Source organism: Enhydra lutris, unplaced genomic scaffold, assembly GCF_002288905.1.
Source record: "Enhydra lutris kenyoni isolate GAN:26980312 unplaced genomic scaffold, ASM228890v2 scaffoldscaffold10, whole genome shotgun sequence".
In the NCBI taxonomy this organism is placed as follows: domain Eukaryota; kingdom Metazoa; phylum Chordata; class Mammalia; order Carnivora; family Mustelidae; genus Enhydra; species Enhydra lutris.
In genome coordinates, this window is record NW_019154094.1 from 6910082 (window position 1) to 6935952 (window position 25871).

At 50.3% G+C, this 25871-nt stretch overlaps 1 protein-coding gene across 3 annotated transcripts; it reads right to left on the reverse strand.

Annotated features, from left to right (window-relative positions):
* Nucleotides 1-22: 22 nt before the first annotated feature.
* Nucleotides 23-23696, reverse strand: LOC111144267 (shisa family member 5). 3 transcript variants are annotated; one of them, XM_022498493.1, is made up of 6 exons: nt 23527-23696; nt 21207-21363; nt 8756-8839; nt 1756-1874; nt 1391-1603; nt 23-1276 (listed from the first exon to the last, which is right to left on the reverse strand). In XM_022498493.1, the coding sequence occupies exons 1-6, from the start codon at nt 23591-23593 to the stop codon at nt 1197-1199; spliced, it is 720 nt and encodes a 239-aa protein (XP_022354201.1). In that variant the 5' UTR covers nt 23594-23696; the 3' UTR covers nt 23-1196. The 3 variants fall into 3 exon arrangements, with proteins under 3 accessions (XP_022354201.1, XP_022354202.1, XP_022354200.1); XM_022498494.1 differs by having other exon boundaries at nt 1759-1874; nt 23524-23679; XM_022498492.1 differs by having other exon boundaries at nt 23524-23677.
* Between the last annotated feature and the right edge of the window lie 2175 nt (nt 23697-25871).

Here is a 25871-nt window from a genome sequence, read left to right on the forward strand (position 1 = left end):
TCTGAAGAAAGAAGGCGGCAGCCTCAAATGTTTGCATTTATTATAAACAAAGTTGCAGACCCTAGACTCTCAGAAACACATCAACAGGTACAAAGCTAAGACAGATCTGGTGAGATATTAACAGAGGGACAGGGAACACCGAGGTATTCATGTCTGGGCCAGAGCAGCCACCTAGGGCCCCCTTCCACCTTTGGTCCAGATGGCCCCTTGGCCCAGGTGCCCTAGGTGCCAGGACACACTGTGGACTGGGGTACAGGAGCTGGCTATTCTGTGAAGCTGGTGTCGGGAGAAGCAGGGCCTATCAGAGGCCTGACGGTCCCTCTCCACTGTGGGCCAATTTCCTTCCAGGACCCAGGAGGTCCAGCCTCACAAAAACGATCACATACATTTTGAAACAGGAAACAGGCAAAATGTTTGGCTAAAAGGAAAACAAAAACACTGCAGGGAGGACACCTGAGTGTGCAGGTGGACAGAGGCTGCCCTGCCGCCCTGTGGTGGGGGTGGCCAGCCAGGGCAGCCAGGGCAGCCAGAGCCGTGGGTGGACGTGGCCCTCCAGCTGGTCCCAGGGAGGATGGAGGACAGTCCAGGCAGACCGCGCTCGGGTGGCTGAGCCTCTGCCTCAAGTGTTTCGGTCTCAGGAGGCTGTCCACCCTCTGCTGGGCATGGCACAGGCTCTGGCACTGTAGGATGTCTGCTTAGCCAGGCCCCAAGCCTCACCCCCATGCCATGATGGCTCTGGTTCCTCGAAGAGTACCCCACACCCTGGGGACAGGCCATGGCCTTGAGCAATGGCTTGTCACTCCGCCAAAACCAGAACACATGGGCACGTTGCCCACAAAAAGCCTCACTGTCCTGGCATGGCAAGCCCCGCCGGCCTGGTCTCCCTGGGACAGTATGGGAAGGAACTCCCAGTCTTTGAATTTTGAGATTTCAAAAGAGCACAATTTCAAGTGAGGAAGAGAATGAAGTAGGGTCCCAGCAACTCTGGCAAGGACTGCTCCCCACCATGTCGGCGTCACAAGAAGCCTCGTGTACAAACCGGACACAAACACCATGCGTGGGGAGAAAAAGACCATGCCTCCATACCCACCTTCTCTCTCTCTCTCTTTCTCTCTCCCTCTCTCTCTCTCTCTCTCTCTCTCTCACACACACACACACACACGCCCCAAGGGGCAGCCAGAGAAGCAAGGACATGTTCAGGGAACTGCCTTCGGTGGGTCCATGTAGGCCGGGTTGTAAGGAGGCTGGCTGGCAGGGTAGGGCATGGCCGCACCTCCTGAAAACAGAAGAGGATACCGGTTGGTTGTGCACCTGGAGGACTGCAGCACGAGGGGACAGTGGCAGGAGATATGGGGGACCAGGCAGGGTTGGCGTTGGCAGTGGTACTCACCAGCCAGTGTCTCGTGGTATGCTGGGGGGCCCATAGGCTGGGCAGGGTAAGGCGGGGGGTACTGTGTCGGGTAAGGTGCTGCTGGCATCCCTGGCTGTGGGGGCATGGGGTGGTAGCCCTGGTACGTCGGTCCTGGGTAGCTGGGGGGCACACTCGGAGGCTGAGGGTAAGGGGTGTGCACCACCGTTGTGGCCGTGGTGGTGGTGACCACCGCTGCAAAGAGAATCCCAGTCAGGACCAAGCCCCCCTCACTCCAGCTTAGCCAAGCCAGGGCCCTGGTCAGCAACACCCCCCTGCCCCTGGGCTCTGCACCTGTGCACCCAGGGTCCCGGGGTGGGGGCTGGGGAGGGGGGGGGCGTGCTTACGACGCGGGGGCCGGCGGCACATCTTATAGAGAGAGCAGCAGGAACAGGTGAAGCAGATGATGACGGTGACAACAGTGAGCACGAAGATGGTCAGGCCGATGGCTACCGTTGCCCCAAACCTGCCAAAAAGCCGGCCATGACCCAGGGCCTCTCTCACCCAGCCCACCCTAGCTTCCACAACCCCACCATTCCCAGGGGCACCCTTCTTGCCAGAGGAGACTCTGGGCCACACAGGGCAACTTCCAGGTGGGGCAACTTGAACCTCCTTCCGACCATTTCCTCAGTGTAAAACGGGGTTGTTTCGTGAGTCTGTATAAAGCACCTCACCCAGTGTCGACCCCTCTTGTGTCCCGCCTCTTCGAGGGTCTCCAGATCACACACCCATCTTGTTCACCCCAACCACTCAGCAGCAGGTCCTCGGGCACGTGGCTTAAGCCAGTCCCTGGGGGTGACACCGACTAGCTCACGGCCCCTGGGAGCCCACACTTCAGTACAGGGAGCAGACGCTGGGGGAGAATGGAAGCACAAGGGACAGAGGCGGGGGAGAAATCCCAGGACAGCAGAGGCCAGTGTGCCCAGAACAGTGAGGAGAGGCACGCAGGGAACACAGCCCCGCCACTGGCCCCAGAGAGGGGCTACAGGCCCCCCGGAGTGACAGGGAGCCCACTGGGTGCCCAGCACCGTGCCAGGAGTTCGCATATATCCTGGGCTCCCATGCTCTGACCAGGAGGCCAAGTGGATAAGCAGAGCCAGGTGGCTGATATGGAGGTGCTAGAGCTAAGCTTGTCTTCTGGAAGAGGAGGCCTCCCTGCCTGATGCCAGCCCCTCAGCAAGGACCATAGCAGAGTAGAGGGGCTTTAAGAAAAGGCAGACCCAGGGGTGCTTGGGTGGCTCAGTGGGTTAAGCCTCTACCCTTGGTTCGGGTCATGGCCCCAGGGCCCTTGGGATGGAGCCCCGCATGAGGCTCCTTGCTCAGCCTGGGGAGCCTGCTTCTACCTCTGCCCCTTTCCCTGCTCATGCTCTCACTCTCTCTCATAAGTAAATAGTTAAAAAAAAAAAAATCTTAAAAAAAAAAAAAAGGGCAGGCCCTGGACAGGAAGTTCACCAACATTGACTTTCAAGGGCAGATGGAGTCCCTTGCTCTCCTCCTCTATTGCCAGGGACCAAACCCTAAGAAAAGGCACATGTTTGGTGACAGCACCTGGAATATTTAAACGTGGAAGGAGGGGCACCTGACTGGCTCAGCTGGTAGAGCAGACCACTCTCGATCTGGGTCGTGAGTTCAAGCCCCACCCACGTTGGGCGTGGAGCCTCCTCACGGCAGGCCCAGGGGAAACGGGGGGGGGGGGGGGGGGGGGCCCCCCGGGGGGGGGGATACCCCACTCCACCCCACCCACCCCTGGGTGGAGGGGCTTCCCCTCACAGTCCAGAGGGGCAGCATCATCTCAGCAGGGCCCCAAACAGCCCAGGGACAGGCTAGTGACAGACCTTTCACACTGAGGATTCCAAAGTACACAACCGCATTCACAAACCAAAAGCCACTGATCACTGCGGGTCACCCGCCCGGGACTCAAGCACCTCCCAGACTCGCTGCTGCCCCCAAGGAATGGGGACACGGGGACACACACACACACACACACACACACACACACACACACACACAGAGTATGGCGCCCAAGCTCACCCCATGTTAGCCTCCGCCTTCACTCCCGGGCTTCCAGCAGCCCTGGACTTCCCCTATTTCCATCGCGGGCCACTCAGTTCCAAACTCCTCCCCTTTCGAGGAAAGGAAAGCAAATCTTGGCCCTCCCCTATCTCTGACGTCAGCGCAGAGCTCTTAAAGACACAGCAAGGCCCAGCGGTGCCAGGGAGGCCTGGAGCAGGGAGGGAAGCCAGGGCTGTCCAGCGGTCCTCCCAAAGTGGCCCCTGTCCCAGCCTCGCCTGCCCTGACGAGTCTGGCCTCACACCATGGCTGTCCACCTTCCTGCCCAGATGCTGCCCTGGATCCGACGTGTGGGGGACAGAGCCACACTCCTGCTCAGCCCACCAGCCCTGTTGCAGCTGTCCTCCTTGATGGGCACCTTCAGCGATCTAGGTCCACCAGCAGCCCTGGGGGCCCCTGGAATGACACACGAGTCCCCTCAGCTTCCCCTCTCCCACCAGCGCGTGCTCCAAGCCACTAGCCTGCCTCACCAGGACGACGCAGAAGCCTCTTCAAGTGCCTTTGGCCAATCTGCCTGGTCTGATCATGTCACCCTGCTCAAAAGCCTTCTATGGCTCCCGCAGCTCTTGAGATCTCCAGGAATTTGATTTATAATTTACTTGTTAAACTGTGTATCTGGGGAACCTGGCTGGCTGTCGGTGGAGCATGCCACTCTTGATCTCAGGGTTGTGAGTTCAAGCCCCACACCGGGTGTAGAGATTACTTAAAAATTTTTTTAAGTCCTAAAAAAAAAACCCCTTTATGTATCTATGCGTAATTTTCTGTGTGGGGGTGCATATATATACGTATATACATATATATATGCATATATATACACACACATACATATATATGATAGTTGAAAATAAAAGAAAAAAAAATCTATGATTTGTCTCACCAGACAGTAAAACTTAAAATAAGACAAATTTTAATCTTTAGTTAATAAATATTATATAAAACTGATGAATCACTGACCTCTATCTCTGAAACCAATAATATATGTTAACTAACTGAATTTTTAAAAAATAAAATCAAAATTTAAAAAATATCTTTAGTTAACAAAGTCTATTAAAAAAAAACTTGTGGGGGCGCCTGGGTGGCTCAGTGGGTTAAAGCCTCTGCCTTCGGCTCGGGTCATGGTCTCAGGGTCCTGGGATCGAGCCCCACATCAGGCTCTCTGCTCAGTGGGGAGCCTGCTTCCCCCTCTCTTTCTGCCTGCCTCTCTGCCTACTGTGATCTCTGTCTGTCAAATGGATAAATAAAATCTTAAAAAAAAATTAAATTAAATTAAAAATTTTTAAAAATGAAACTTGTGTGGTCTGGACCTCCTACCTCACCGTGTTCTCTGTGCTCTGGCCACATCACCTTCCTTCCAGTTTTTCAAAGCACCATGCTATAATCTGACCTCAGGGCCTTTGCATATATAGTTCCTCCTGCCTGGCCTGTCCTCCATGTAATTAATTCCTGTTCACCCTTCAGAACTCAGCTCAAAATACCACTTCCTTGGGGACATCTCCCCTGACCATCCAGATAAGTTCAGGCTCCTTGATAAATGCTCTGATGGAACTAAATCCCTGTCTCCCTCAGTTTACAAACATATACTCTGTGAGCATTTGATTAACGTGCATCTTGCCTCTAGCCTGTGGATTCACAGAGGCACAGACTGCACCTGCTTTGGGCCATTGCTCTATCTCCAGCACTGAGCACACTGTGTGTGTTCAACAGGGATTTGATGGATGAAAAAATTCACACAGAGACCCCATGGGCAGCACCTAGTAGGGCGGCCAGGCATGATGCTCTGAGGAAGGGTAATATTTGAGGGGTGGTTCCAGAGTGTGGTAGGGGCCTATGGTACCCAAGGCCACAGTTCTAGTGGAACCATGCCTCTGAGAGGAAGGAATGGGTTTCCCAACATTGGTGCTACCTCCCAGATCAGACAGTCCAAAGGCCAAGTTCAAAAAGCAGAATCAGGGCACCTGGGTGGCTCAGTGGGTTAAGCCTCTGCCTTCAGCTCAGGTCATGATCTCAGGGTCCTGGGATCAAGCCCCACAGCAGGCTCCCGCTGAGCGGAGAGCCTGATGTGGGGCCTCCCTCCGCCTGCCTCTCTGCCTACTTGTGATCTCTTTCTCTATAAAAAAAAAAAAAAAAAAAAACCTAAAAAAAAAAAAAAAAAAAAAAAGCAGAATCAGCCCAAGCAGAGAGTGTGCAGGACTGAAGTGCGTGGTTCTAGAAGGCTGAAGACTCCTCGTGTAGGGACTGGGGAAAACCCTCTCCGGAGCGGGGACAACAGCACTTTCACCATCATGCTGGCAAGGCGGTGGACCAGCCATGACCCCGTGGGTGTGAGAGCCGCACAAAGGATCCTGGGAGAGCTGGGACAGGTGTACCACGGCCCCACCGCACCTAACAGACCTGCATGTCTTTCTCCCACACCATCACTCACAGCAGTCAGGGCCAGCAGCCACCTGCCTGGGGCCTGCAGCCGTGCATTCTACCACTCAGATGCTGAAATACACGTCGATCCTGCCCAGAAGTAGCAAGGAACCGGAAAGGACAATGATATTAGGGTCCAAAAGAACCATGACAGGGACTGAGGCCCCTGTATGCACTTGGGGAGCGTACAAGCCAAGAGTGGACACAGACACTGACCGTTCAACAGGGTAGGATGGGGCTCACCCGCCCAAGTTGGGGAGCAGGCTACAGAAGACCTGGGCCAACCTCAGGCCCATAGGCAACACGGCCACATCTAGGGAGCAAAGGGCCCACGTGAAGGGAAGACACCACCCATGGAGGCTGTGACAGGCAGAGGAGACCTCCTCTGGGTCCCTGTGCTCTGACCTGAGGCCTCATTCTTGCAGAACCCAAGGAGTTACCCACAGAGGGAGATGTGGGGGTTTTTCTGCCCCGACTGAAGCTTTACTGGAGCTCCAGCCATGGCCTGGGCAGCAGGGGCTGAACCCCACCACAGAGCCAACACTCCAGCAGAGAAACAGTGCCCTTGGCCAACAGGGCAGAACACAGATGTGTCATTGGTGACCCTGCCCTTCTGGCTGCTTCCCAAGCCCTAAACCTGTATAAGGCAGGTGCTGACCAAGACACAGGGGCGCTGGCCAGAAGGCAGGGAGGGAGAGATGGGGCAGCACGACTGCCGTCACCCACGCTCCCCAGTGGGCAGGACAGCCGGGGCGGGAGGCAGCAGGCACCCCCAGCACACACAGGCGTGTGCACACCTCCCACCAGCCCCCATTCTGGGCGCACACCTCGGGCAGGAACAGGTGCTCCTGTGCTCACACTCAGTCACCTCGCTGCGGCCATCAGCCCCGGCAGCCTCTCCTCCCATGCCCCTCGAGGACCTGGTTCTGCAGTGTCCCCTCTGTCCCCTCTCTGAGCTCAAGTCTCTACCAGCACCCAAGAAGCCCTTCCTCACTCTGACTCCTCCTCCAACTCCTGTCTAGAGTTCGCAGCGCAATGGCTCCCTGAAGCCTCCACACTCACTTCACCCTACAAGTTTCCGGCTCACTATTCAGTCCGCTGCACTGAACGACTCCTCCCAAGGGTGCCACGGCCTCTGTGGTAGGGAGTCCACATTCCTCAACAGCCCACAGCCCACACATCTTCCTCTTTCCTTCTGCTTCTCCAAACCCTCCCTCTCAGCATCTCCCGAGGCCCTTCTTCAAATGCTGCTGACCCTCAGATTCAGTCCTCGGCACACTCCTGCCACCCAACCTGAGCCCCTTACCCCGGCCCCCCTCCTGGTCCCACATCCTCTCACAGGCCTGGACCTCCCGTCCCGTCACCAGGGCAGAGGCCAGGCACTCACCTCTCTGCGCCAAGCCCAGTCTCCCTCCAGCCTCCCAATACCTGGGACTGGGAAGCCATGGCCGTCACCCCCTCCCAGCCTCATCCTCCCTGGAGCAGCCAGAATGGTCTCCTTCCTAAACACCGCTTAGACCAGCACTGCCCAGAACACTCCACTGTCCTCAGGACAAGGCGCACTCCTGGGCTGCCCCAGGCCCACGCTGGCTGGACAGCAGGAGGTCCTGTGGGGCTGTCAGAAAGCCCACAGTTCTGGGACTCAGCCAAGGAAGGGCGCCCCCTGCGTGCGGAGGGAGGGGCTCATCAGGGTGTCATTCTCCCATCAGCCAAGGGCGCAGGACCCGCCCGCAGACCAAAGGGCCAAGGCCAGGCCTTGGGCTCTGAGGAGGGCCCACAGGCTGTACCTCTTCCCTCCCCGCTCCCGGGAGCCCTGTCCTGATTCCACTGTGGCCAGTGAGACCCCGCACCCACCCAGGCCTGCAGGGCAGAAAGGGCAGGCGCATACCTGGACCCCCATGCGGGCCCGGAGCCCCAAGGGTCCTCTTCCCAAGGGGCGGCCAGGCCTGTGCAGATCTCCTGAGAGGGGCTTCTAGACCCACGAGGGCCGAGGCAGGCAGCACGTGGAACAGACCCCACCAGGAAAATACACGCGTGGCTGCACGCTGGCTCCGCCCACGTGAAGGGTGCGTCACAACACCCGTCACGGTGGCAACAAGACAGAGCAGGAACCTGGCCAAGGGAACTGAGGTTTGGGAGACAGCCTTGTTCCCTGGCCCCTGATAGAAGAGCCCTGACACAGCAACCATGGCTCACAGGCCCTGACACAGGAACCAGGCTTATCAGTATCCCAGTGTCTTTACCACCTCCCCATCATCGCCCTGTCATGGTCACCACCATCACCCTGCCACCATCATCACCATCACCCATCACAACCATCATCCCATCCCCATCACCACGGTCACACCATCCCTGTCACCGCCATCTCCCCATCCCTGTCACCACCATCTCCCCCGTCACTATCACCATCACCGCATCACTGTCACCATTGCCCCATCTCTGTCACCATCACCATCACCCTGTCACTGTCACCACCATCACCCCACTACTGTCACCGTTGCCCTGTCACTGTCACCATTACACCATCACTGTCACCATCACACCATCACCGTCACCACCATCACCTCCATCACCACCACCACCACTCGTTACTCATCAGTCACCAGTGCCCACCCCATCACCTAGGTCAATACGGACCTCCTACACTTGGCCTTTCAACTGTCAACCCCAGCCCCCCATCCCCAGTCCACAATGATGAGGACTCGACTTTCCAACCTAAGAATCAAGGAACCTGTTGGTCAGCTACTCTGGGGCCGCACTACAATGCCTCTGTGGCATCCCAGTCCCCAAAGCCCTCACTCTAGCCCACTGAGACCCTTGTCACCTCCACCAGGAAGATGGACCCCGCCTGCAGGTTTTACTTACCCTGACATGGGGTCGCTGTCCAAGCTGGAACGGAACCTCAGCGCCGAGCCCAGCTGCTCCAGGGGCTCGGTACCGGCAGACACACTGAAAAGAGAAAGCTTCATGATTGACACACCCAAGCCCCCACCCAGCACACCTGGAACAAACACTACCTCAGCAAACGCACAAAATGCACAAGAACCAATCCTGTACAGGCCACAGAAGACTCCTCACGGCCTCCTGAGGAGGACTATCACACTCCCTAGGATCTCAGGCTACAAGGCCACACACTCCTCTCAGGTGTACCCAGAACATTCTCCAGTAGACACTACATACAAGGCTACAAAAAGAGGCTCCATCGATCTGAAAAGATGGGCAACACACAAAGCTATCTTCTCCAACCACAGTGCCATGAAGTTAGAAATCAGCAAAGGAAGACTACTGTGCAACGAAATGAAAAAAGAAATACTGAACATAACTCACACCTTGAGAAACTAACACGCTACCAAAAAAAAAAGGCAACAAAAATAATGTGCATTAATAAGAAATTATAAAGTAAATTAAGAAATATGTAATACAAAAATACAGATTCAAAGGGGCACATGCACCCCGATGTTTACAGCAGCATTGTCAACAATAGCCAAATTGTGGAAAAAGCCCAAGTGTCCACTGACTGATGAATGGATAAAAACAATGTGGTATATCGGGGCACCAGGGGGGTGCCGTTGGTTAAGTGTCTGCTTTTAGCTCAGGTCATGATCTCAGGGTCCTGGGATGGAGCCCTGAGTAGCGCTTCCTGCTCAGCAGGGAGCCTGCTTCTCTCTCTCCCTTTGCCCCTCCCCCACACTTGTGCATGTGGGCACACACACACTCTCTCTCTCTCTCGTTCTCAAACAAAAATATACAAAAATAAAATTTTAAGAAAAAAAGATGTAGGGGCGCCTGGGTGGCTCAGTGGGTTAAGCATCTGCTTTGGGCTCAGGTCATGATCTCAGGGTCCTGGGATCAAGCCCCACATCAGGCTCTCTGCTCAGCAGGGAGCCTGCTTCCCCCTCTTTCTCTGCCTGCCTCTCTGCCTACTTGTGATCTCTCTCTCTGTGTCAAATAAATAAATAGAATCTTAAAAAAAAAAAAAAAGAAGAAGAAAAAAAAGATGTAGTATATCTATACAACAGAATATTACTCAGCCATCAAAAAGAATGAAATCTTACCATTTGCAATGAAGTGGATGGAGCTAATGTATTATGCTAAGTGAAATAAGTCAGTCAGAGAAAGACAAATATCACATGATTTCAGTCATATGTGGATTTTAGGAAACAAAACAGAAGAATGTGTGGGAAGGGAAAAGCAAGAGAGAAGGAGAGAGGGGGAGGCAAACCATAAAAGACTCTTAACTACAGAGAACAAACTGAGGGTTAACGGAGGGAAGGGGGTGGGGGATGGGCTAGATGGGTGATGGGCATTAAGGAGGGCACTTTTTTAAAAATTTATTTATTTATTTACTTGGCAGAGAGAGAGACAGCGAGAGAAGGAACACAAGCAGGGGGAATGGGAGAGGGAGAAGCAGGCTTTGTGCTGAGTAGGGAGCCCGATAGGGGGCTTGATCCCAGAATCCCAGGATTATGACCTGAGTCAAAGGCAGATGTTTAACGATTGAGCCACCCAGGCACCCCAAGGAGGGCACTTTTTATGATGAGCCCTGGGTGCTGTAGGTAAGTAATGAATCACTAAATTCTATTCATGAAACCAGTATTATGCTATATGTCAACTAACCAAAATTTAAATACAAATTTGGAAGAAAAAAAATAAATAAAATTGTGCCAAGTGAAAGAAAAAGAAATTAAAAAATTAGTAAAACTGGGCGCTTCGGTGGCTCAGTTGGTTAGGTGACTGCCTTCAGCTCAGGTCATGATCCAGAGTCCCAGGATCGAGCCTGCGCACTGGGCTCCCTGCTCAGCGGGGAGTCTGATTCTCCCTCTGACCCACTCCCCTCTCATTCTCTCTCTCTCTCTCTCACAAATAATTAAATAAAATCTTAAAAAAGAGAGAGAGAGAAATTAGTAAAACTGGATAACAAAAATACAACAGGTTAAAATAAAACAGGTAAAAAACACAGCTAATGCAGTTATTAGAGGGAAATTTATTATCTTTTTTTTTTTAGATTGATTTATCTCACAGAGAGAAAGAAAGTGTATAGGCAAGAGGATAGGCAGAGGGAGAGGGAAAGAATCTCAACCTGACTACTCCCAGAGCACAGAGTCTGATGTGGGGTTCAATCTCATGACCCTGAGACCATGAGCCAAACTGAAATCAAGAGTCAGATGTTCAACCGACTGAGCACCCCAGCTGCCTCAGAAATTTATTTATCTTTAAAAGTAAGATGTTAAACTCAAGAAGTTGGGGGATAACTAATAGAGCCAATCCCCCAAATAAGGAAGGGATTAATAAAGGGAAGCACAAAAATAAAAGAGAACAACCACCACAAAAAAATAATACAAAAGATTAAAAAACCCAAAGTTGGCAGGCCCTCTGGCAAGACTCATCAAGGAGAAAAGACAAAAAAAGGAAAAAATGCATAATAAAAAAGAGGAAAGAACTACAGGTACAACAAAGACTTTAAAAGTAATAACTTCAGGGGCAGGTGGATGGCTCAGTTGATTGAGCATTGGCCTTTGGCTCAGGTCATGATCCCGGGGTCCTGGGATGGAGCTGGCATTGGGCTCCCTGCTCAGCGGGGAATCTGCTTCTCCCTCTGTCTGCCTGCTGCTCCCCCTGCTTGTGGACTCTCTCTCCGAGAAACAGATGAATAAAATCTTTAAAAAAATTGTTTCCCTCTTCCAAAAAAAAAGTAATAACTTCAGGGGTGCATGGTTGGCACAGCTGGTTGAGCGTCTGACTCTCGGTTTTGGCTCAGTTCGTGATCTCGGGGATCGTGGGATCAAGCCCCACACAGGTTCCATGTTCGGGGCAGAGTCTGCTTGAGACTCTCCCCCTTTCCCTCTACCCCTTCCCACTGCCCTCTCCTCTCTCACTTTAAAATAAAGAAACTTTTGAAAAATGAAAAAAAAAAGTTATAACTTCATTGGCTAGTATCAAAAAGACAAAATACAACACGTACTGTGGAGCATGTGGAAAAAGGGGAGCCTGGGTGCACTGTTAATAGGAATTCGAACTGGTGCAGCCACTGTGGGGAAACAGCATGGAGGTTCCCCCCACCGGTTACAAACAGAAATACTATATAATCCGTATATAACCAATTCCACTTCTGGGTATTTATCTGAAGAAAACGAAAATGCCAATTTGAAAAGATATATGCACCCCTATGTTCATTGCAGAGTTGTTTATAATAGTCAGGAAATGGAAGCAATCTAGGTGTTGATTGGTAGATTAGTGGAAAATGAAGATGGGACACACACACACACACACACACACTAAAATATTACTCAGTCACAAAACAAGAAAGAAATCTTGCCATTTTCCACAACATGGATGGAGCCAAAGGGTATGATGCTAACTGAAATGAGACAGAGAAAGAAATACCGTATGATTTCCCTTCTGTGTGAAATCTAGCAAACAACAAACCAAAACAAAGAGAGACTCATCAATACAGGAAACAAAGATGTGGTTACAGAGGGAGGGCCAGCTGGGGGCTGGGCGGGTGAAAGAGGTGAAGGGGATTAAGAGGTACAAATCTGCGGTCATAAAATAAATAAGCCACAGAGATGTAATGTACGTAACAGGGAACACAGGCAATAATACTGCAGTAACTTTGTATGGTAACTACACTGATTGTGGGGATCGTTTTGTAACATATGAAAATACTGAATCACTATGATATATACCTGAAACTAACAGAATATTGTACTCAACTAATCTTCAATTTAAAAAAAAAAAAACAATAATAACCTTCTTTGGATTCCGAATGGAACAAGCCACCTGTGAGAAGGCACTTTAGAACAAGTGGAGGCAGCTAAAGACAGACTGGCATTGAAAATTACTAATGAATTACTGTTAATTATGCCAAATATAATCATGATTATATTTCTTTACAAAGAACTTGTATATTTCTTTACAAATAACTCTTTATAAAGGACTTGTTCGTACAGATGAAAACTAACAATTAAGGAGACATTTTTTTAAAAGACTTATTTATTTATTTATTTATTTGAGAGAGAGAGAGAGAGAGAGAGAGAGCCGGGGAAGGGGCAGAGGGAGGGAGAATCTCAAGCAGCCTCCCCACTGAGTGCAGAGCCCAACTCAGGGCTGGATCCCAGGACCCAGAGATCATGACCTGAGCCAAAATCCAGAGTTGGACACTCAGCCCTCTGAGCCATCCAGGCGTCCCTGGGAGAAGTATTTATGATGTTTTAATTTTTATTTTGTTTTAAAATGATCAGAGAATAAAAGGGGGGGAGGTATATGGAATAACAATATCAGAGTGTTGGTGACTATGGAAGCAGGTGATGGATATGTACAGTTATTATATTATAATTTAATATATAATACATTAATCAAATATAATTAAAATATTAAATTAAATATAATTGTTATATATATTATATGTTATATATCTATTATAATATATAATATATTAAGTAAATATAATTAAAATATTAAATTAAATATAATTTAAAATAAAATTTTAAAAGCATTAGGAACAACTATATCCTAAACTTGAAGGAAAAGTGAAGCTGAGGAGAAAATATTTTTTAAAAACCAGTGTGCAGGGCGCCTGGGTGGCTCAGTCGTTAAGCGTCTGCCTTTGGCTCAGGTCATGATCCTAGGGTCCTGGGATTGAGACCCGCATCAGACACCCTGCTGTGCGGGAAGCCTGCTTCTCCCTCTTCCACTCCCCTTGCTTGTTCCCTCTCTCACTGTCTCTCTCTCTCTGTCAAATAAACAAATAACATCTTAAAAAAAAAAGTAGGGGCACCTGGGTGGCTCAGTGGGTTAAACCTCTGCCTTCGGCTCAGGTCATGATCCCAGGGTCCTGGGATCAAGCCCCACATCAGGCTCTCTGCTCGGCAGGGAGCCTGCTTCCCTTCCTCTCTCTCTCTGCCTGCCTCTCTGCCTACTTGTAATCTCTGTCTGTCAAATAAATAAATAAAATCTTAAAAAAAAAAAAATAACCAGTGTGCAGGGGCATCTGGCTGGCTCAGTTTGGAAAAGCACGCAACTCTTGATCTCAGGGTCATGGGTTCGAACCCCACGTTGGGTACAGAGAATTCCTAAATAAAAGTTAAAAAAAAAATCATTGCATAGGCTTTGGTGAGCAATAAGAGAGCAAAGGAAACCAAGCTGGTATGTGGGTGGCTGGAAAGAAAGATCCATGGAAGTAAGGCTCGCATCTGAGGCCCTGTTCTCTGAAGGTCTCAGGTAATAGAGATTAGACCCAGAGTCCACCAGGTGGGCAGTCCCCAGTGATTCCCACTCACTTGGGATGAGACCTCAAAAGCTGTGCCCCGAGCCCCGAGAAGAAGGGAGGAAGTGAGTAGACAGCTCAGTTTCTAATCCTCTGTCTCTGTCTGCATTTAAGCCAACATGGTTTTTTTTTTAAGATTTTATGTATTTGTCAGAGAGAGAGACAGAAAGAGAGCACAAGCGAGAGGAGTGGCAGGCAGAGGGATAAGTAGGCTCCCTCCTGAGCAAGGAGCCTGCTCCATCCCAGGACCTTGGGATCATGACCTGAGCTTCATGAAGGCAGACGCCTAACTGACTGAGCCACCCAGGGGGTCCCAGGCCAAGACAGTCTTAAGAGTGCTGTGACCTTGGCAAAAGCAACACAAATCCTCCCTGGAAGAAGTCCTGGGCTCCAAATTTCTATAATCAATTTTGAAAATGTGACATCAGGCACACTATCAAAAAGTTTCAGAAACACGAGGACACAAGACAACGTGAATACAACACAAGTGACCACAGGTAACTGACCACAGAAGTACCCATGTGGCCTCAAATAGCAAAGCCACTGACATTAAACACCATCACATACACAGTTCAAGGAGATCAAAGAAAAAATTGAGCACTTCAGGAGAACATGAAATATAAAAGAAGAAACAAAAATTCTAGAACTAAAAAGCAATACTACAAATTCATAATTTACTAGACAGAGCTGAAGATACAATTCATAAACTGGAGAATAGGTCTAATACACGTAGACTGAAGCTCAGATACACAAAAAGACAGTAAATGTAAAGACAGAAGATGGTGGGCAAGATATGAAATATAAGAGGTTTACAAGAGCTAAGTCTTACATATGTGTAATTAGGGTCCTAAAAGGAAAAGAGTATGAAAATGGAGCAGAAGCAATCTTCAAAGAGATAACGGCTGCCAATTTTTCAAAACTGAAGAAAAAAATAACAATTCAAGAAGTAGTGTGGGGGCGCCTGGGTGGCTCAGTGGGTTGAGCCTCTGCCTTCGGCTTGGGTCATGATCTCAGGGTCCTGGGATCGAGCCCCACATCAGGCTCTCTGCACAGCGGGGAGCCTGCTTCCCCCCCTCTCTCTGCCTGCCTCTCCGCCTACTTGTAATTTCTGTCTGTCAAATAAATAAAGAAAAATCTTAAAAAAAAAAAAAAAAGTACTGTGAACCCCAAGCAGCACAAAGCCATACCCAGGAACATCACACCAAAACTGCTGAAAACCAAATACAAAGAAAAATTTTAAAAGTTGTCAAAGGGGCACCTCAGTGGCTCAGTCAGTTGAGCATCTGACTCCTGATTTCAGTTTAGGTCATGATCTCAGGGTAGTGGGATCGAGCCCCCCATCAGGCTCCCCACTCTATGAGGAGTCTGCTTGAGATTCTCTCTCTCTCTCTCTCTTTCTCTCTCAGAACCTCCCCTGGCTCACACACACACAGGCGCACATGCTCTCTCTCTTTCTCTCTCAAATAAATAAATAAATAAAATCTTTAAAAAATAAAAAGTTTAAAAAGAAGGTAGTCAGGGGGCGCCTGGATGGCACAGTGGGTTAAGCCTCTGCTTTCAGCTCAGGTCATGATCTCAGGGTCCTGGGATGGAGCCCCACATCGGGCTCTCTGTTCATCGGGGAGCCTGCTTCCCCCTCTCTCTCTGCCTGCCTCTCTCTGCCTACTTGTATCTTTGTCTGTCAAATAAATAAACAAAAAAAAAAATCTAAAAAAATATATTTTTTTAATTTTTTAAAAATTAAAAATTTTTAAAATTAAAAAAAAAAGTAGTCAGAAAAAAACATGTTGCTTGCAAAGGAGCAATAATTAATCTGTCAACTGGTTTCTCCACAGAAACAACAGAAATCAGAAGACAATGGAATGGAATGGGACGCCTGGCTGGCTCAGGCAGAAAAGCATCTCAAGGTCATAAATTCAAACCCCACGCTGGGTGTAGAGATTACTAAAAAATAAGTAAATAGAAAAGAAAAGACAATGGAATGAAAGCTTTAAAGTGCTGAGAGAAGTTGACAGCTGCCAACCTAGAAATCTATAACCAGGAAAAATATCCTTTAAGAACGCAGGTGAAATAAAGACATTTTCAGAAAAACAAAAACAAAATTTGACACCAGCATACCTGCATGAGATGTAGAAGGAACCCGATCTCAGCCAAGGCTTAAATATGTAGGAAGCAAGAAGAAGCAGCAGAGAAGACGAGATATGGATAAATGTAAATAAATATTCACTGTCAAAACCAATTAAAATACTGTCTTTGAGGTTTACAATAGTATTACAAGAAATAAAGAGGGATATTACACATGATAAAATGAACACTTCATCAGAAAGCCAAACCAGCGGCACCTGGGTGGCTCAGTGGGTTAAGCCTCTGCCTTCGGCTCAGGTCATGATCTCAGGGTCCTGGGATCGAGTCCATATGGGGCTCTCTGCTCAGTGGGGAGCCTGCTTCCCCCTCTCTCTCTGCCTGCCTCTCTGCCTACTTGTGATCTCTGTCTATCAAATAAATAAAATCTTAAAAAAAAAGGAAAAGAAAAAAGAAAGTCAAACCAATCCTAAATATGTATGCACCGAATAACAAAGCATCAGAATTCACAAAGCAAATATTGACAGAACTAAAAGAAGAATGAACATATCTGTGGTCTCTCCGTAATCGATAAAACAAGCAGACAAAACCCACAAGGACAGAAAAGATCTAAACACTATTATCAACCAACTTGACCTAACTGACACTTCTAAAAGCACTACACCCAACAACTGCAGAATATACCATTTTTCAAGTTCATATGAAACATTTACCAAGGGATAGTATATGCTGGGTCATAAAATGAATCTCAATAAATTTCAAAACACTTAAATCTTAAAAGAAAACAACACAATGAGGTCTTACCACACATTCACCAAAATTACTAAAATTAAAACCTTCTAGGAAATAGAAATGATCTAGATCTTGACTGAGGTACTACAGGTGAGAAATATGCATTTATTAAAACTGATCAAACTGAAACATTAAGACTTGTGCATTTTATTACATGTAATTATATCTCAATTTTTAAAAATTGATTTACAATACCAAGTTTTTAGAGGAGGCACAGCAAACTGGAACTCTCGTACATGGCTGCTAAGAGTGTAAACACTACCACAATGCTAGAAAACTGGGGGTAGGGGCGCCTGAGTGGCTCAGTGGGTTAAGTCTCTGCCTTCGTCTCAGGTCATGATATTAGGGTCCTGGGATCAAGCCCTGCATCGGGCTCTCTGCTCAGCAGGGAGCCTGCTCCCCGCCCCCCGCCTTGCCTCTCTGCTTACTTTTGATCTCTGTCAAAAAAAAAAAAAAAAAAAAATTAAAAGAAAACTGGGGGTATCTGCCAAAGCTGAACACGTGTACCCAATGACTCGGCAATTTGACTTCTAGGTATTTACCCAAAAGAAATATGTTCCATTTAAAATTTTATTTATTTAAGTAATCTCTATCCCCAACATGGGGTTTGAACTCAAACCCGAGATCAAGAGTCCTATGCTCCTCCGACTGAGCCAGCCAGGAGCCCCAGAAATATGTTTCTTTTAAAAGGCACCAAGGTGGGGCGCCTGGGCTCAGATGGTTAAGCATCTGCCTTCAGCTCAGGTCATGATCCCAGGGTCCTGGGATCGAGTCCCACAGTCCCACATTGGGCTCCCTGGTCAGCGGGGAGCCTGCTTCTCCCTCTCCTTCTGCTGCTCCCCTTGCTTGTGCTCTCTCACTGTCAAATAAATTAATTAAATCTTTTAAAAATTCTAAAAAAATAAAAGACACCAAGGAGAAGCACCTGGGTGGCTCAGTCAAGTGCCTGACTCTTGATTTCGGGTGAGGTCATGACCTTGGGGTCCTGAGATCAAGCCCCAAGTCAGGCTCTGCACTCAGTGGGGAGTCTGCTTAAGATTCTCTCTTTAGTGGTGCCTGGGTGGCTCAGTGGGTTAAGCCTCTGCCTTCAGCTCCAGTCATGATCTCAGGGTCCTGGGATCAAGCCCCACATCGGGCTCTCTGCTTGGCGGGGATCCTGCTTCCCCCCTCTCTCTGCCTGCCTCTGCCTACTTGTGATCTCTCTCTCTCTGTAATAAATAAATAAATAAATCTTTTTTTTTTTTAATTCTCTCTTTGCCTCTCCCTGCCCCTCCCCACCACTCATGCACACACACTCTCTGTCTCTCTCTCTCACACACAAATAAATAAGTAAATATTTAAAGGGCACCAAGGATTTATTTAAAAAAAGAGTTCTTAGTATCACTATCAGATTAGCAGTAACCGGGTACCTGGGTGGCTCAGCCATGAAGCATCTGCCTTCAGCTGATGTCATATCCCAGGGTTCTGGGATCCAGACCCACATTGGGCTCCCTGCTCGGGAGGAAGCCTGCTTCTCCCTCTCCCACTCCCTCTGCTTGTGTTCCCTCTCTCACTGCCTGTCAAATAAATAAATAAAATCTTTCCTTAGTCTAATAAAAGGTATCCTAAAAAAAAAAAAAACCTACAGTAAATATTATTTTTTTTAAAGATTTTATTTATTTATTTGAGAGAGCGAGAGTGAGAGAGAGCACGAGAGGGGAGAAGGTCAGAGGGAGAAGCAGACTCCCCGTGGAGCTGGGAGCCCAATGCGGGACTCGATCCTGGGACTCTGGGATCACAACCTAAGCCGAAGGCAGCAGCTTAATCAACTGAGCCACTCAGGCACCCCCCCCCCTTTTTTAAAAGATTTTATTTAATTATTTTTAATCATGAAATGATGAAAGCCTTCCCCTGAGACAAGAATGCTACCTATCATCACTTCCAATCAACACTGCACTAGAAATCCTAGCCAGTGCAATAAAGCAAGAAAAGTTAATTAAAAGTATAAGAATTGGAATGGAAAAAATAAAACATTAATTATACATGACGTGACCATTTCTGTAGAAAGTTCTTAAGAAGTTTTTATTAAAATCACTCAAATTAATACATAAATTTAGTAAAGTCTCTGGATACAAGGTTAATTTATAAAAATGTATTGCCTTTATATCAATAAATAACAAGAATTCTAAACTACACTACAGTACCATCAAAAAGATTAATTACGTTAAAAAAAATACAGATGCAGGGAAACTATTTGACAAAATTCAAGATTCCCTTCAAGTCCAAGCAAACTAGAAATAGAAGGCAACTTCCTCAATCTGATAGAGGCCACCAATGAAAAAGCTACAACCAGCATCATACCTAATCCTGCATATTTTCTCTCTAAAATTGAGACCCAGACAGGGAGATCTGCTCTCACCACTTCTATTCAACATTGCACTGGAAGTCCCAGCCTGTGCAACAAGGCAAGAAAAAGGAATAAAGGAATACAGAAGGTAAAAGAAGTAAAGAATAGAAGAAGAAAAAATGGAGTAAGAACAAAGCAAAACAATATGGTAAGGGAAGAAGAAAGAAATAGAGAATAGAAGAGAGCAATAAAAAGCGCAAAATAAGATGGCAAATAAAATCCCAGAACATCAATAATTACATTAAATTTAAATGAAATGCTCATGTATTTAAAAAAAAATTACTGGAATGGATTTTCTTTAAAAGATGCATGTAAAAATATAAGGACACCAAAAGGTGTTCACTTCCAGTGAAAGGGTGGACTCTGATCCATCAGGAATCTAGGTAGGCTGGTATGTAGCCTGGGGCTGCCATTCCCAAGAACACCTTAGAAGTCCTACATAAATCACTCTCCTGGCAATTTGCTCCCATGTACACTTCCAAGAAATTCTCACATGGTTCCATAAAAAAGAGGAAGAAAGTACAGGAAGATGCTTACAGTGATCATCTATGACAGCAAGCTTAATACTCACACCCCAGAGAATAACACCACAGGGGTGGACATAGGCTAGATGCACACAGTGCAGTATGACTGGGTCTTATAAACCCTAAGCCAAATGCAAAAAGTAAGGGCATTCCTTGCATCCACAAAACAATGTAGACTTTCCAAAACACAAAATAACTCCATCAGTAGACCACACAACTCTTGATCTTGGGGTAGTGAATTTGAGCCCTAGGTTGGTTGCAGAGTTTAAAAAACTTTAACTTAGGGACGCCTGGGTGGCTCAGTTGGTTGGGCAGCTGCCTTCGGCTCAGGTCATGATCCCAGCATCCTGGGATCGAGTCCCACATCGGGCTCCTTGCTCATCAGGGAGCCTGCTTCTCCCTCTGCCTCTGCCTGCCATTCTGTCTGCCTGTGCTTGCTCTCTCTCCCTCTCTCTCTCTGACAAATAAATAAATAAAATCTTTAAAAAAAAAATTAAAAAAAAAAACTTTAACTTAAAAATCAGTCAATCAAACAATCAATCAATCAATCACAAACAGTGAAAACGACATACAGACTGGTTGCTTATGGGGTGAGAGGGAAATGGAAGGGACATGTGAGATTAAATATATAGGACGGCATGGGCTGGTCTTGTCCAGACCAGTGATGATCACCTGTCACAAGCAGAGAAGCTGGACCCCCTCCACCCTCTCTATCCCTATGATCAAACACAAAAGAAACCCCGATGTGGCAAAGGGAGACCTTGCTTCCAGCCCATGATGCAATGCAAATCCACTGGCCACACTAAGAGGACACGGGCATGGTGCAGGGTGCGACGTGAGCTCCAGGGCCCACAAGTTGATGCCTACACGAGTCACATACTACCCCAGCCAGGTGCATGCTTTGCTATAAGGTAGACTCACACCAAGGTGTGCACCTTGTTGGTCCAGGTGCATACCCAGGGGTGAGCCACAGGGCCGGCTGAGGCCACCAGCCCTGGGAAACCTGCTCAGCCCAAGACTGAGGGAGCTGGGTGAGCGGGGGCCCTCGAGGGTTGGGAAAGAGGGGTAGAGGACTAACTGAGTAAGCTCTGGGGGGGGGGGTTCAGCCCAGAACAGGGTCTCCACACCCTCACCCCCCATCCCTGGTCCAGTGCTCTACCACCTTGCAGGGCCTGAGAGGCCAGGGGCAGAGCTAACTTCTCCTTCATGCACACTCCTGCTGGGTGCAGACTCAGCCCTCCCACCCTGTGACCACTGTGCACCCACCTGGCCTTGGGCTCTGCGCAGCTATCCTCGTTCCCCACAAATTTCTTCAGCTCGTCGGAGCAGCAGTATTGGTTGTAACAGTTGCCGCAGCAGAAATCAGGACAGGACTCTGGGAAGAAGTTGTGTCCATGGGAAGCCACACACACCTCACTGTGGGCTGGAGCGGAGAAGCACCCTTGTTCATCGGGGGGCCACAGGGCCAGGCATCACGCCAGACCTTGGCCATGGTCCGCGCAACGGAGCCCCTTCCCCAGCACCGCTAGCAGGCACAAGCATCTGGGGGGCCTTTGAGCCACCCCAGTCACTGACCACCTCTAGCCACAGCCCCCATCTGCCTTGCCCTCTCCCCTGTCCCACAGCAGAGGCAGCTAACCGGGCTCCCTCTCTCCCCCACCAGCCACTTGGCTTCTGCCGGAAGCCTGGCCTTCCTAAGTGGGAGTTCGGTGGGGCCACTTCCTGCTCGTGGACCATCCCAGGTCCCCACTGCCTCAGAATCAAGTCCAGGGTCCACAAAGCACGGGCTGGACTGCCAAGGGCTTTGATGGTCACCCCAACTTTCCAGCTCTATCCGCACTCAGCCCCTAACTTCCTCTTCTCACCACTCAGTCATATTAGCCTCAGTCTCTGCTAGACACAGAAGTGCAGGGGCCTGGCGCTCACAGACCACACCCTCACACCAGGCTCACCTTGGGCCATGGTCATACCCACCATACATGTCCATGAAGCGCTTAGCCCAGAAAAGTCCAAGAAAAGCAGGTGCCCAGAAAATGTTTACACAACTGGTGGCCAGGGCTCCGAGGCAGTGGCCCCGCTTCAAGCCCCAGAACCATTACAAGGCTCTCAGCCAGAGTAAGGATCCAAGGACCTTCCCACAGGCTGGGGTAAGGACAGAGCTCCAGTATTCCAGGTCATGCCGAGAGGACCTGGCTGACCAGTGTTGGAAATGACCCAAGGCTTTGGGAGACCACAGGCTTGCAAACTTCCAGGAAGATGCTATAACCAAATGTTCCCACGCACCCTTAGACCACATAAGCAGAGATCTAGTGCCCACCAGCAGGAGGGGGCCGGTCCCAGACTGTGCCTGGACAGATCCCGAACAGAACACCCAGTCCAGCAAGACCCAAATGATTATGGTAGCCTGGGGACAGGTCTAATGATAAACCCTCAAGTATGGCTATGTCACCTGAAAAACATCCCAGCCCAGCACCTGGAATCTGGAGACCCAGCCTGGTCAGTGCATCACATACAGAGCGAGGCCCAAAGACAGAGGCACTGAGTGACCTCCTTGAGAAGAGATAACTAGGAAGGAGTGGGGGACGGGGGAGGGGTGCTCTGTTCTTGGCAGGTTCAGGCAGAACCCTGCTCTGGGCAAAGCTGGAGGCGCAGAGGACCTGACCACTCCCAGGCTTCCCCTAACCAGCTGTCCATCCAACAGTAGGTATGTCAGCCTGGCCAACGCTACCGGAAACTCAGGTGACCCCCCTCCAGCAGGGTCCTTTCAGCCTCTAAGCTGGGGACAAAAACATACACACACCACTTGGCTTGGACCAAGAGCCCAGGACACAAATGCTCTTCTGGGCCCCCGACAAGCTGGTTGAGACTTGCCAGAACTTACTGGACCAGGGACCAGGGAACTACCTTCTCACTTTCCCAGCCCGGGTCCCCAGATTCATCTCAGCTCCCCCAGGAAATAAAGCCTTTTTCCTTGAGGAAACCGCTCACCCCAGAGGGATCATTTGGCTTCCGCTGGCTGGGCAAGGGGCTGTTCCAATTCCCACCCCGAAATGGCCCCCAGCCTGGCCTCCTCCGTCTGTGAATCATCAGTGTACCATCAACACACACAGTGGTGTTTCCTCCAACCCGGGAGGCCAGCCTCAGCCGTCTCCAGGAACACAAGGGCCATGGGAGCAGCGGGTGGGGGAGTCCAGCCAGTACATAGGGCTGAAGGGAAGGCCTCTGATGGAGGGGGCCAGGCCTCCCTTCTGCCACTACCCTAGGCTAAGACCAGGCAGGGACTCCCACCCCAGCCCCTGGGGACCCAATCCTTCCGAACGTCTGAGGGACCACAGACCCCACCACTGCCACCGTCACCCAGGGCACAATAATGGTGGCAACTTCCTAGGGTCCGTTCAGACACGGAGGGGAGCTGAGGTCAGGTCCTGGGTGGCTGGCTGACTGCCTCGGGGTTACTGGGGGTTGGGGACACTGTGGGGATGGTGCTGCCTGGGCACACTCCAGGGACGCAGGAACCGGGCAACCCCCCTCCCAGACACACCGTGCCTGCCCGGGACAAAATGCCCCCACCCACAAGGCTCACCACCTGGAGGCGGCGGGAGCAGCAGAAGCAGCAGCAGTAGGATCCGGAGCGCGGGGATCCGCGCAGCCATGGCAGGGCGGCAGACGGACAGAAGGACAGATGGACAGAAGCAGGAGGGGTTGAGGTGCGGCGGCAGCCTCAGCGACCCGTACGGCCACCGCTTCCTCGCCCCGCCCTTGGCGGCCTGTTCCGGGAACCCCGCCCGGAGGAGGGAGCGGAGGGGAGGAGAGCGAGGCCAGGGAGGGGAAGCGGACGCCCCTCCCAGCCTCCTGGCCAGGCCCACGTCCAGGGGCCACGCGGAAACTCCAACTCCTTCAGGAGGTGGCGGCGCCTGCCCACCCCCCCACCCGACGTCGCCCTCTGTGCACGGGATACTTTCAGCCCCCTTCCTCCCCCGCGCCCCAGTTCCCAGCCCTTGGCCCGGAGGGGGTCTCCTGGGAAGGGGGAAATCTGCATCCTAACACTAGGGAGGCGGGACACAGGTGGATCCTCACTCGGGACTCACCGGGAGCTGGGGACCAGGTGAGGTGGTGAGAAGAGTGTCCAGAGCAGACCTAAGCACACAGTAGGCACTCAATAAATGCTAATCCAAAGACTCTGAGGAGGCTCCATCCACTGGGTTGACCTCTCTATCCCCACAGTCATCCTAGGCCCCAGCCCAGGCAGGCTCATCCCCCATCTCAGAACATGCCCGATTCAGATGGGCTGTTCTGAGGATGGGAATTGGCAGCTTCCAGGCACTCTAGGTCACCTCCTGGCTCAGGGGAGTCTGGCTGGCCCGCATTCCTTTCTGTTCCAGGACCATGCGCTCACACAAGACTCCTTGAGATGGGGCAGTAGCTACCCCTGACCCTGCCTTTCACTGTGGTCAGGGGTCTGGGCAGAGCCAAGGAAATGCAGAAGGAGCCCTGCCACAACTCTGTTCCAGATGCCATCCGAAAACATCATAGGCTTGGGGAACCACAGTTCTGCCAACTGGGAAGTCCAAGATCAAGTAGCCAGCAGATTCTGTGTCTGATGAGTTTCTGGGTTCATAGATGATTGTCTTTTCCCTGTGTTTTCACTTGGCAGAAAGACCAAGAGACCTCTCTGGGCCTCCTCTCTAAGGACACTAACCCCCATTCATGAGGGCTCCACCCTCAAGATCTAATCGCCTCCCAGAGGCCCCACCTCCAAATACCATCACCTTGGGGTTAGAATTTCAACATGTGAATTTGGGGAGGACACAGGTGTTCAGTCTATGCGCAGCATTTTTTCACCCAGGGTTTCTGACCTGCCGCCCACCCCGCACCTGGCACGTGCAGTACATCGGACTCAAGGCAGAAAACATGACACGTTGCACTGACTGGGCACCCAAGCCCCGGCATACACCCTGTGTCCTGCTGTGTGTTTCTCACCCGAGGACAGGGGCATCGCTGGGACTAACAGACCCCAGAGGACCACCTGCGAGGTCCTCAGTGCGGTTCCCCAGGCTGGGGGGTGAGAAGAGGGAGGAGACAGCTCAGCTTGGCCACCACCTGGACCACCTGGCGAGGAAGGGGTCAGGACTCAGCAGAGGTGGAGGCATGGCTGTCCCCCAGCAGAATGAAGAGCCCTCCCTGACACCTCTCAGCCTTGTCCTGCCCCCTCAGCAATACAGTCTGAAGTTGAACACAGCGCAGGTCCCCCTTCCCAAGGACAACAGCCGCCACACGCTCCCCTCCACATGCACCTGTCCAGCCAGCCTTCCACCCCTCGTTCCACACCCTGGGTGCCCAGCCTTCTGCCTCCCACAGACTTGGTCTCTCTTCATAACCCAGTCCCTGCCCTGAGCAAAGCTTCTAAGAGTTGTCCTTTCTTTCATGGCGCTCCTGGGTGGCTCAGTCGTTAAGCATCTGCCTTCAGCTCAGGTCATGATCCCAGGGTACTCAGGGGAGTCCCACATCTGGCTCCCTGCTCTGCAGGAAGACTACTTCTCCCTTTGCCACTCCCCCTGTTTGGGTTCCCTCTCTCGCTGTATCTCTCTCTGTCAAATAATAAATAAAATCTTAAAAAAAAAAAAAAGGAAATGCAATGTTTTCCCACATTTGCAAAGCAATTAAAAAAAATAAAATAAAAGAGCTGTCCTTTCTTACGTCCTGTCACCTGTCTTTGGCCTCTCTGCTCTGACACCCCCACCCCACTTCCTCTAAGGGCCTCTCCCCTGGCCTCATCCTCCCTGACCTTCTCAGGATTGGGGTCCCCATGCCCTGTCATCTTCCCACACCTCACAGACAAATGGGGGAAATCTTCCTGGGGGAGTCCGGTGAGGGCTCCATGGCCCACCCAGAGCTGTCTGCAGACCGAGCGGCGCTGGATACCAAGAACAG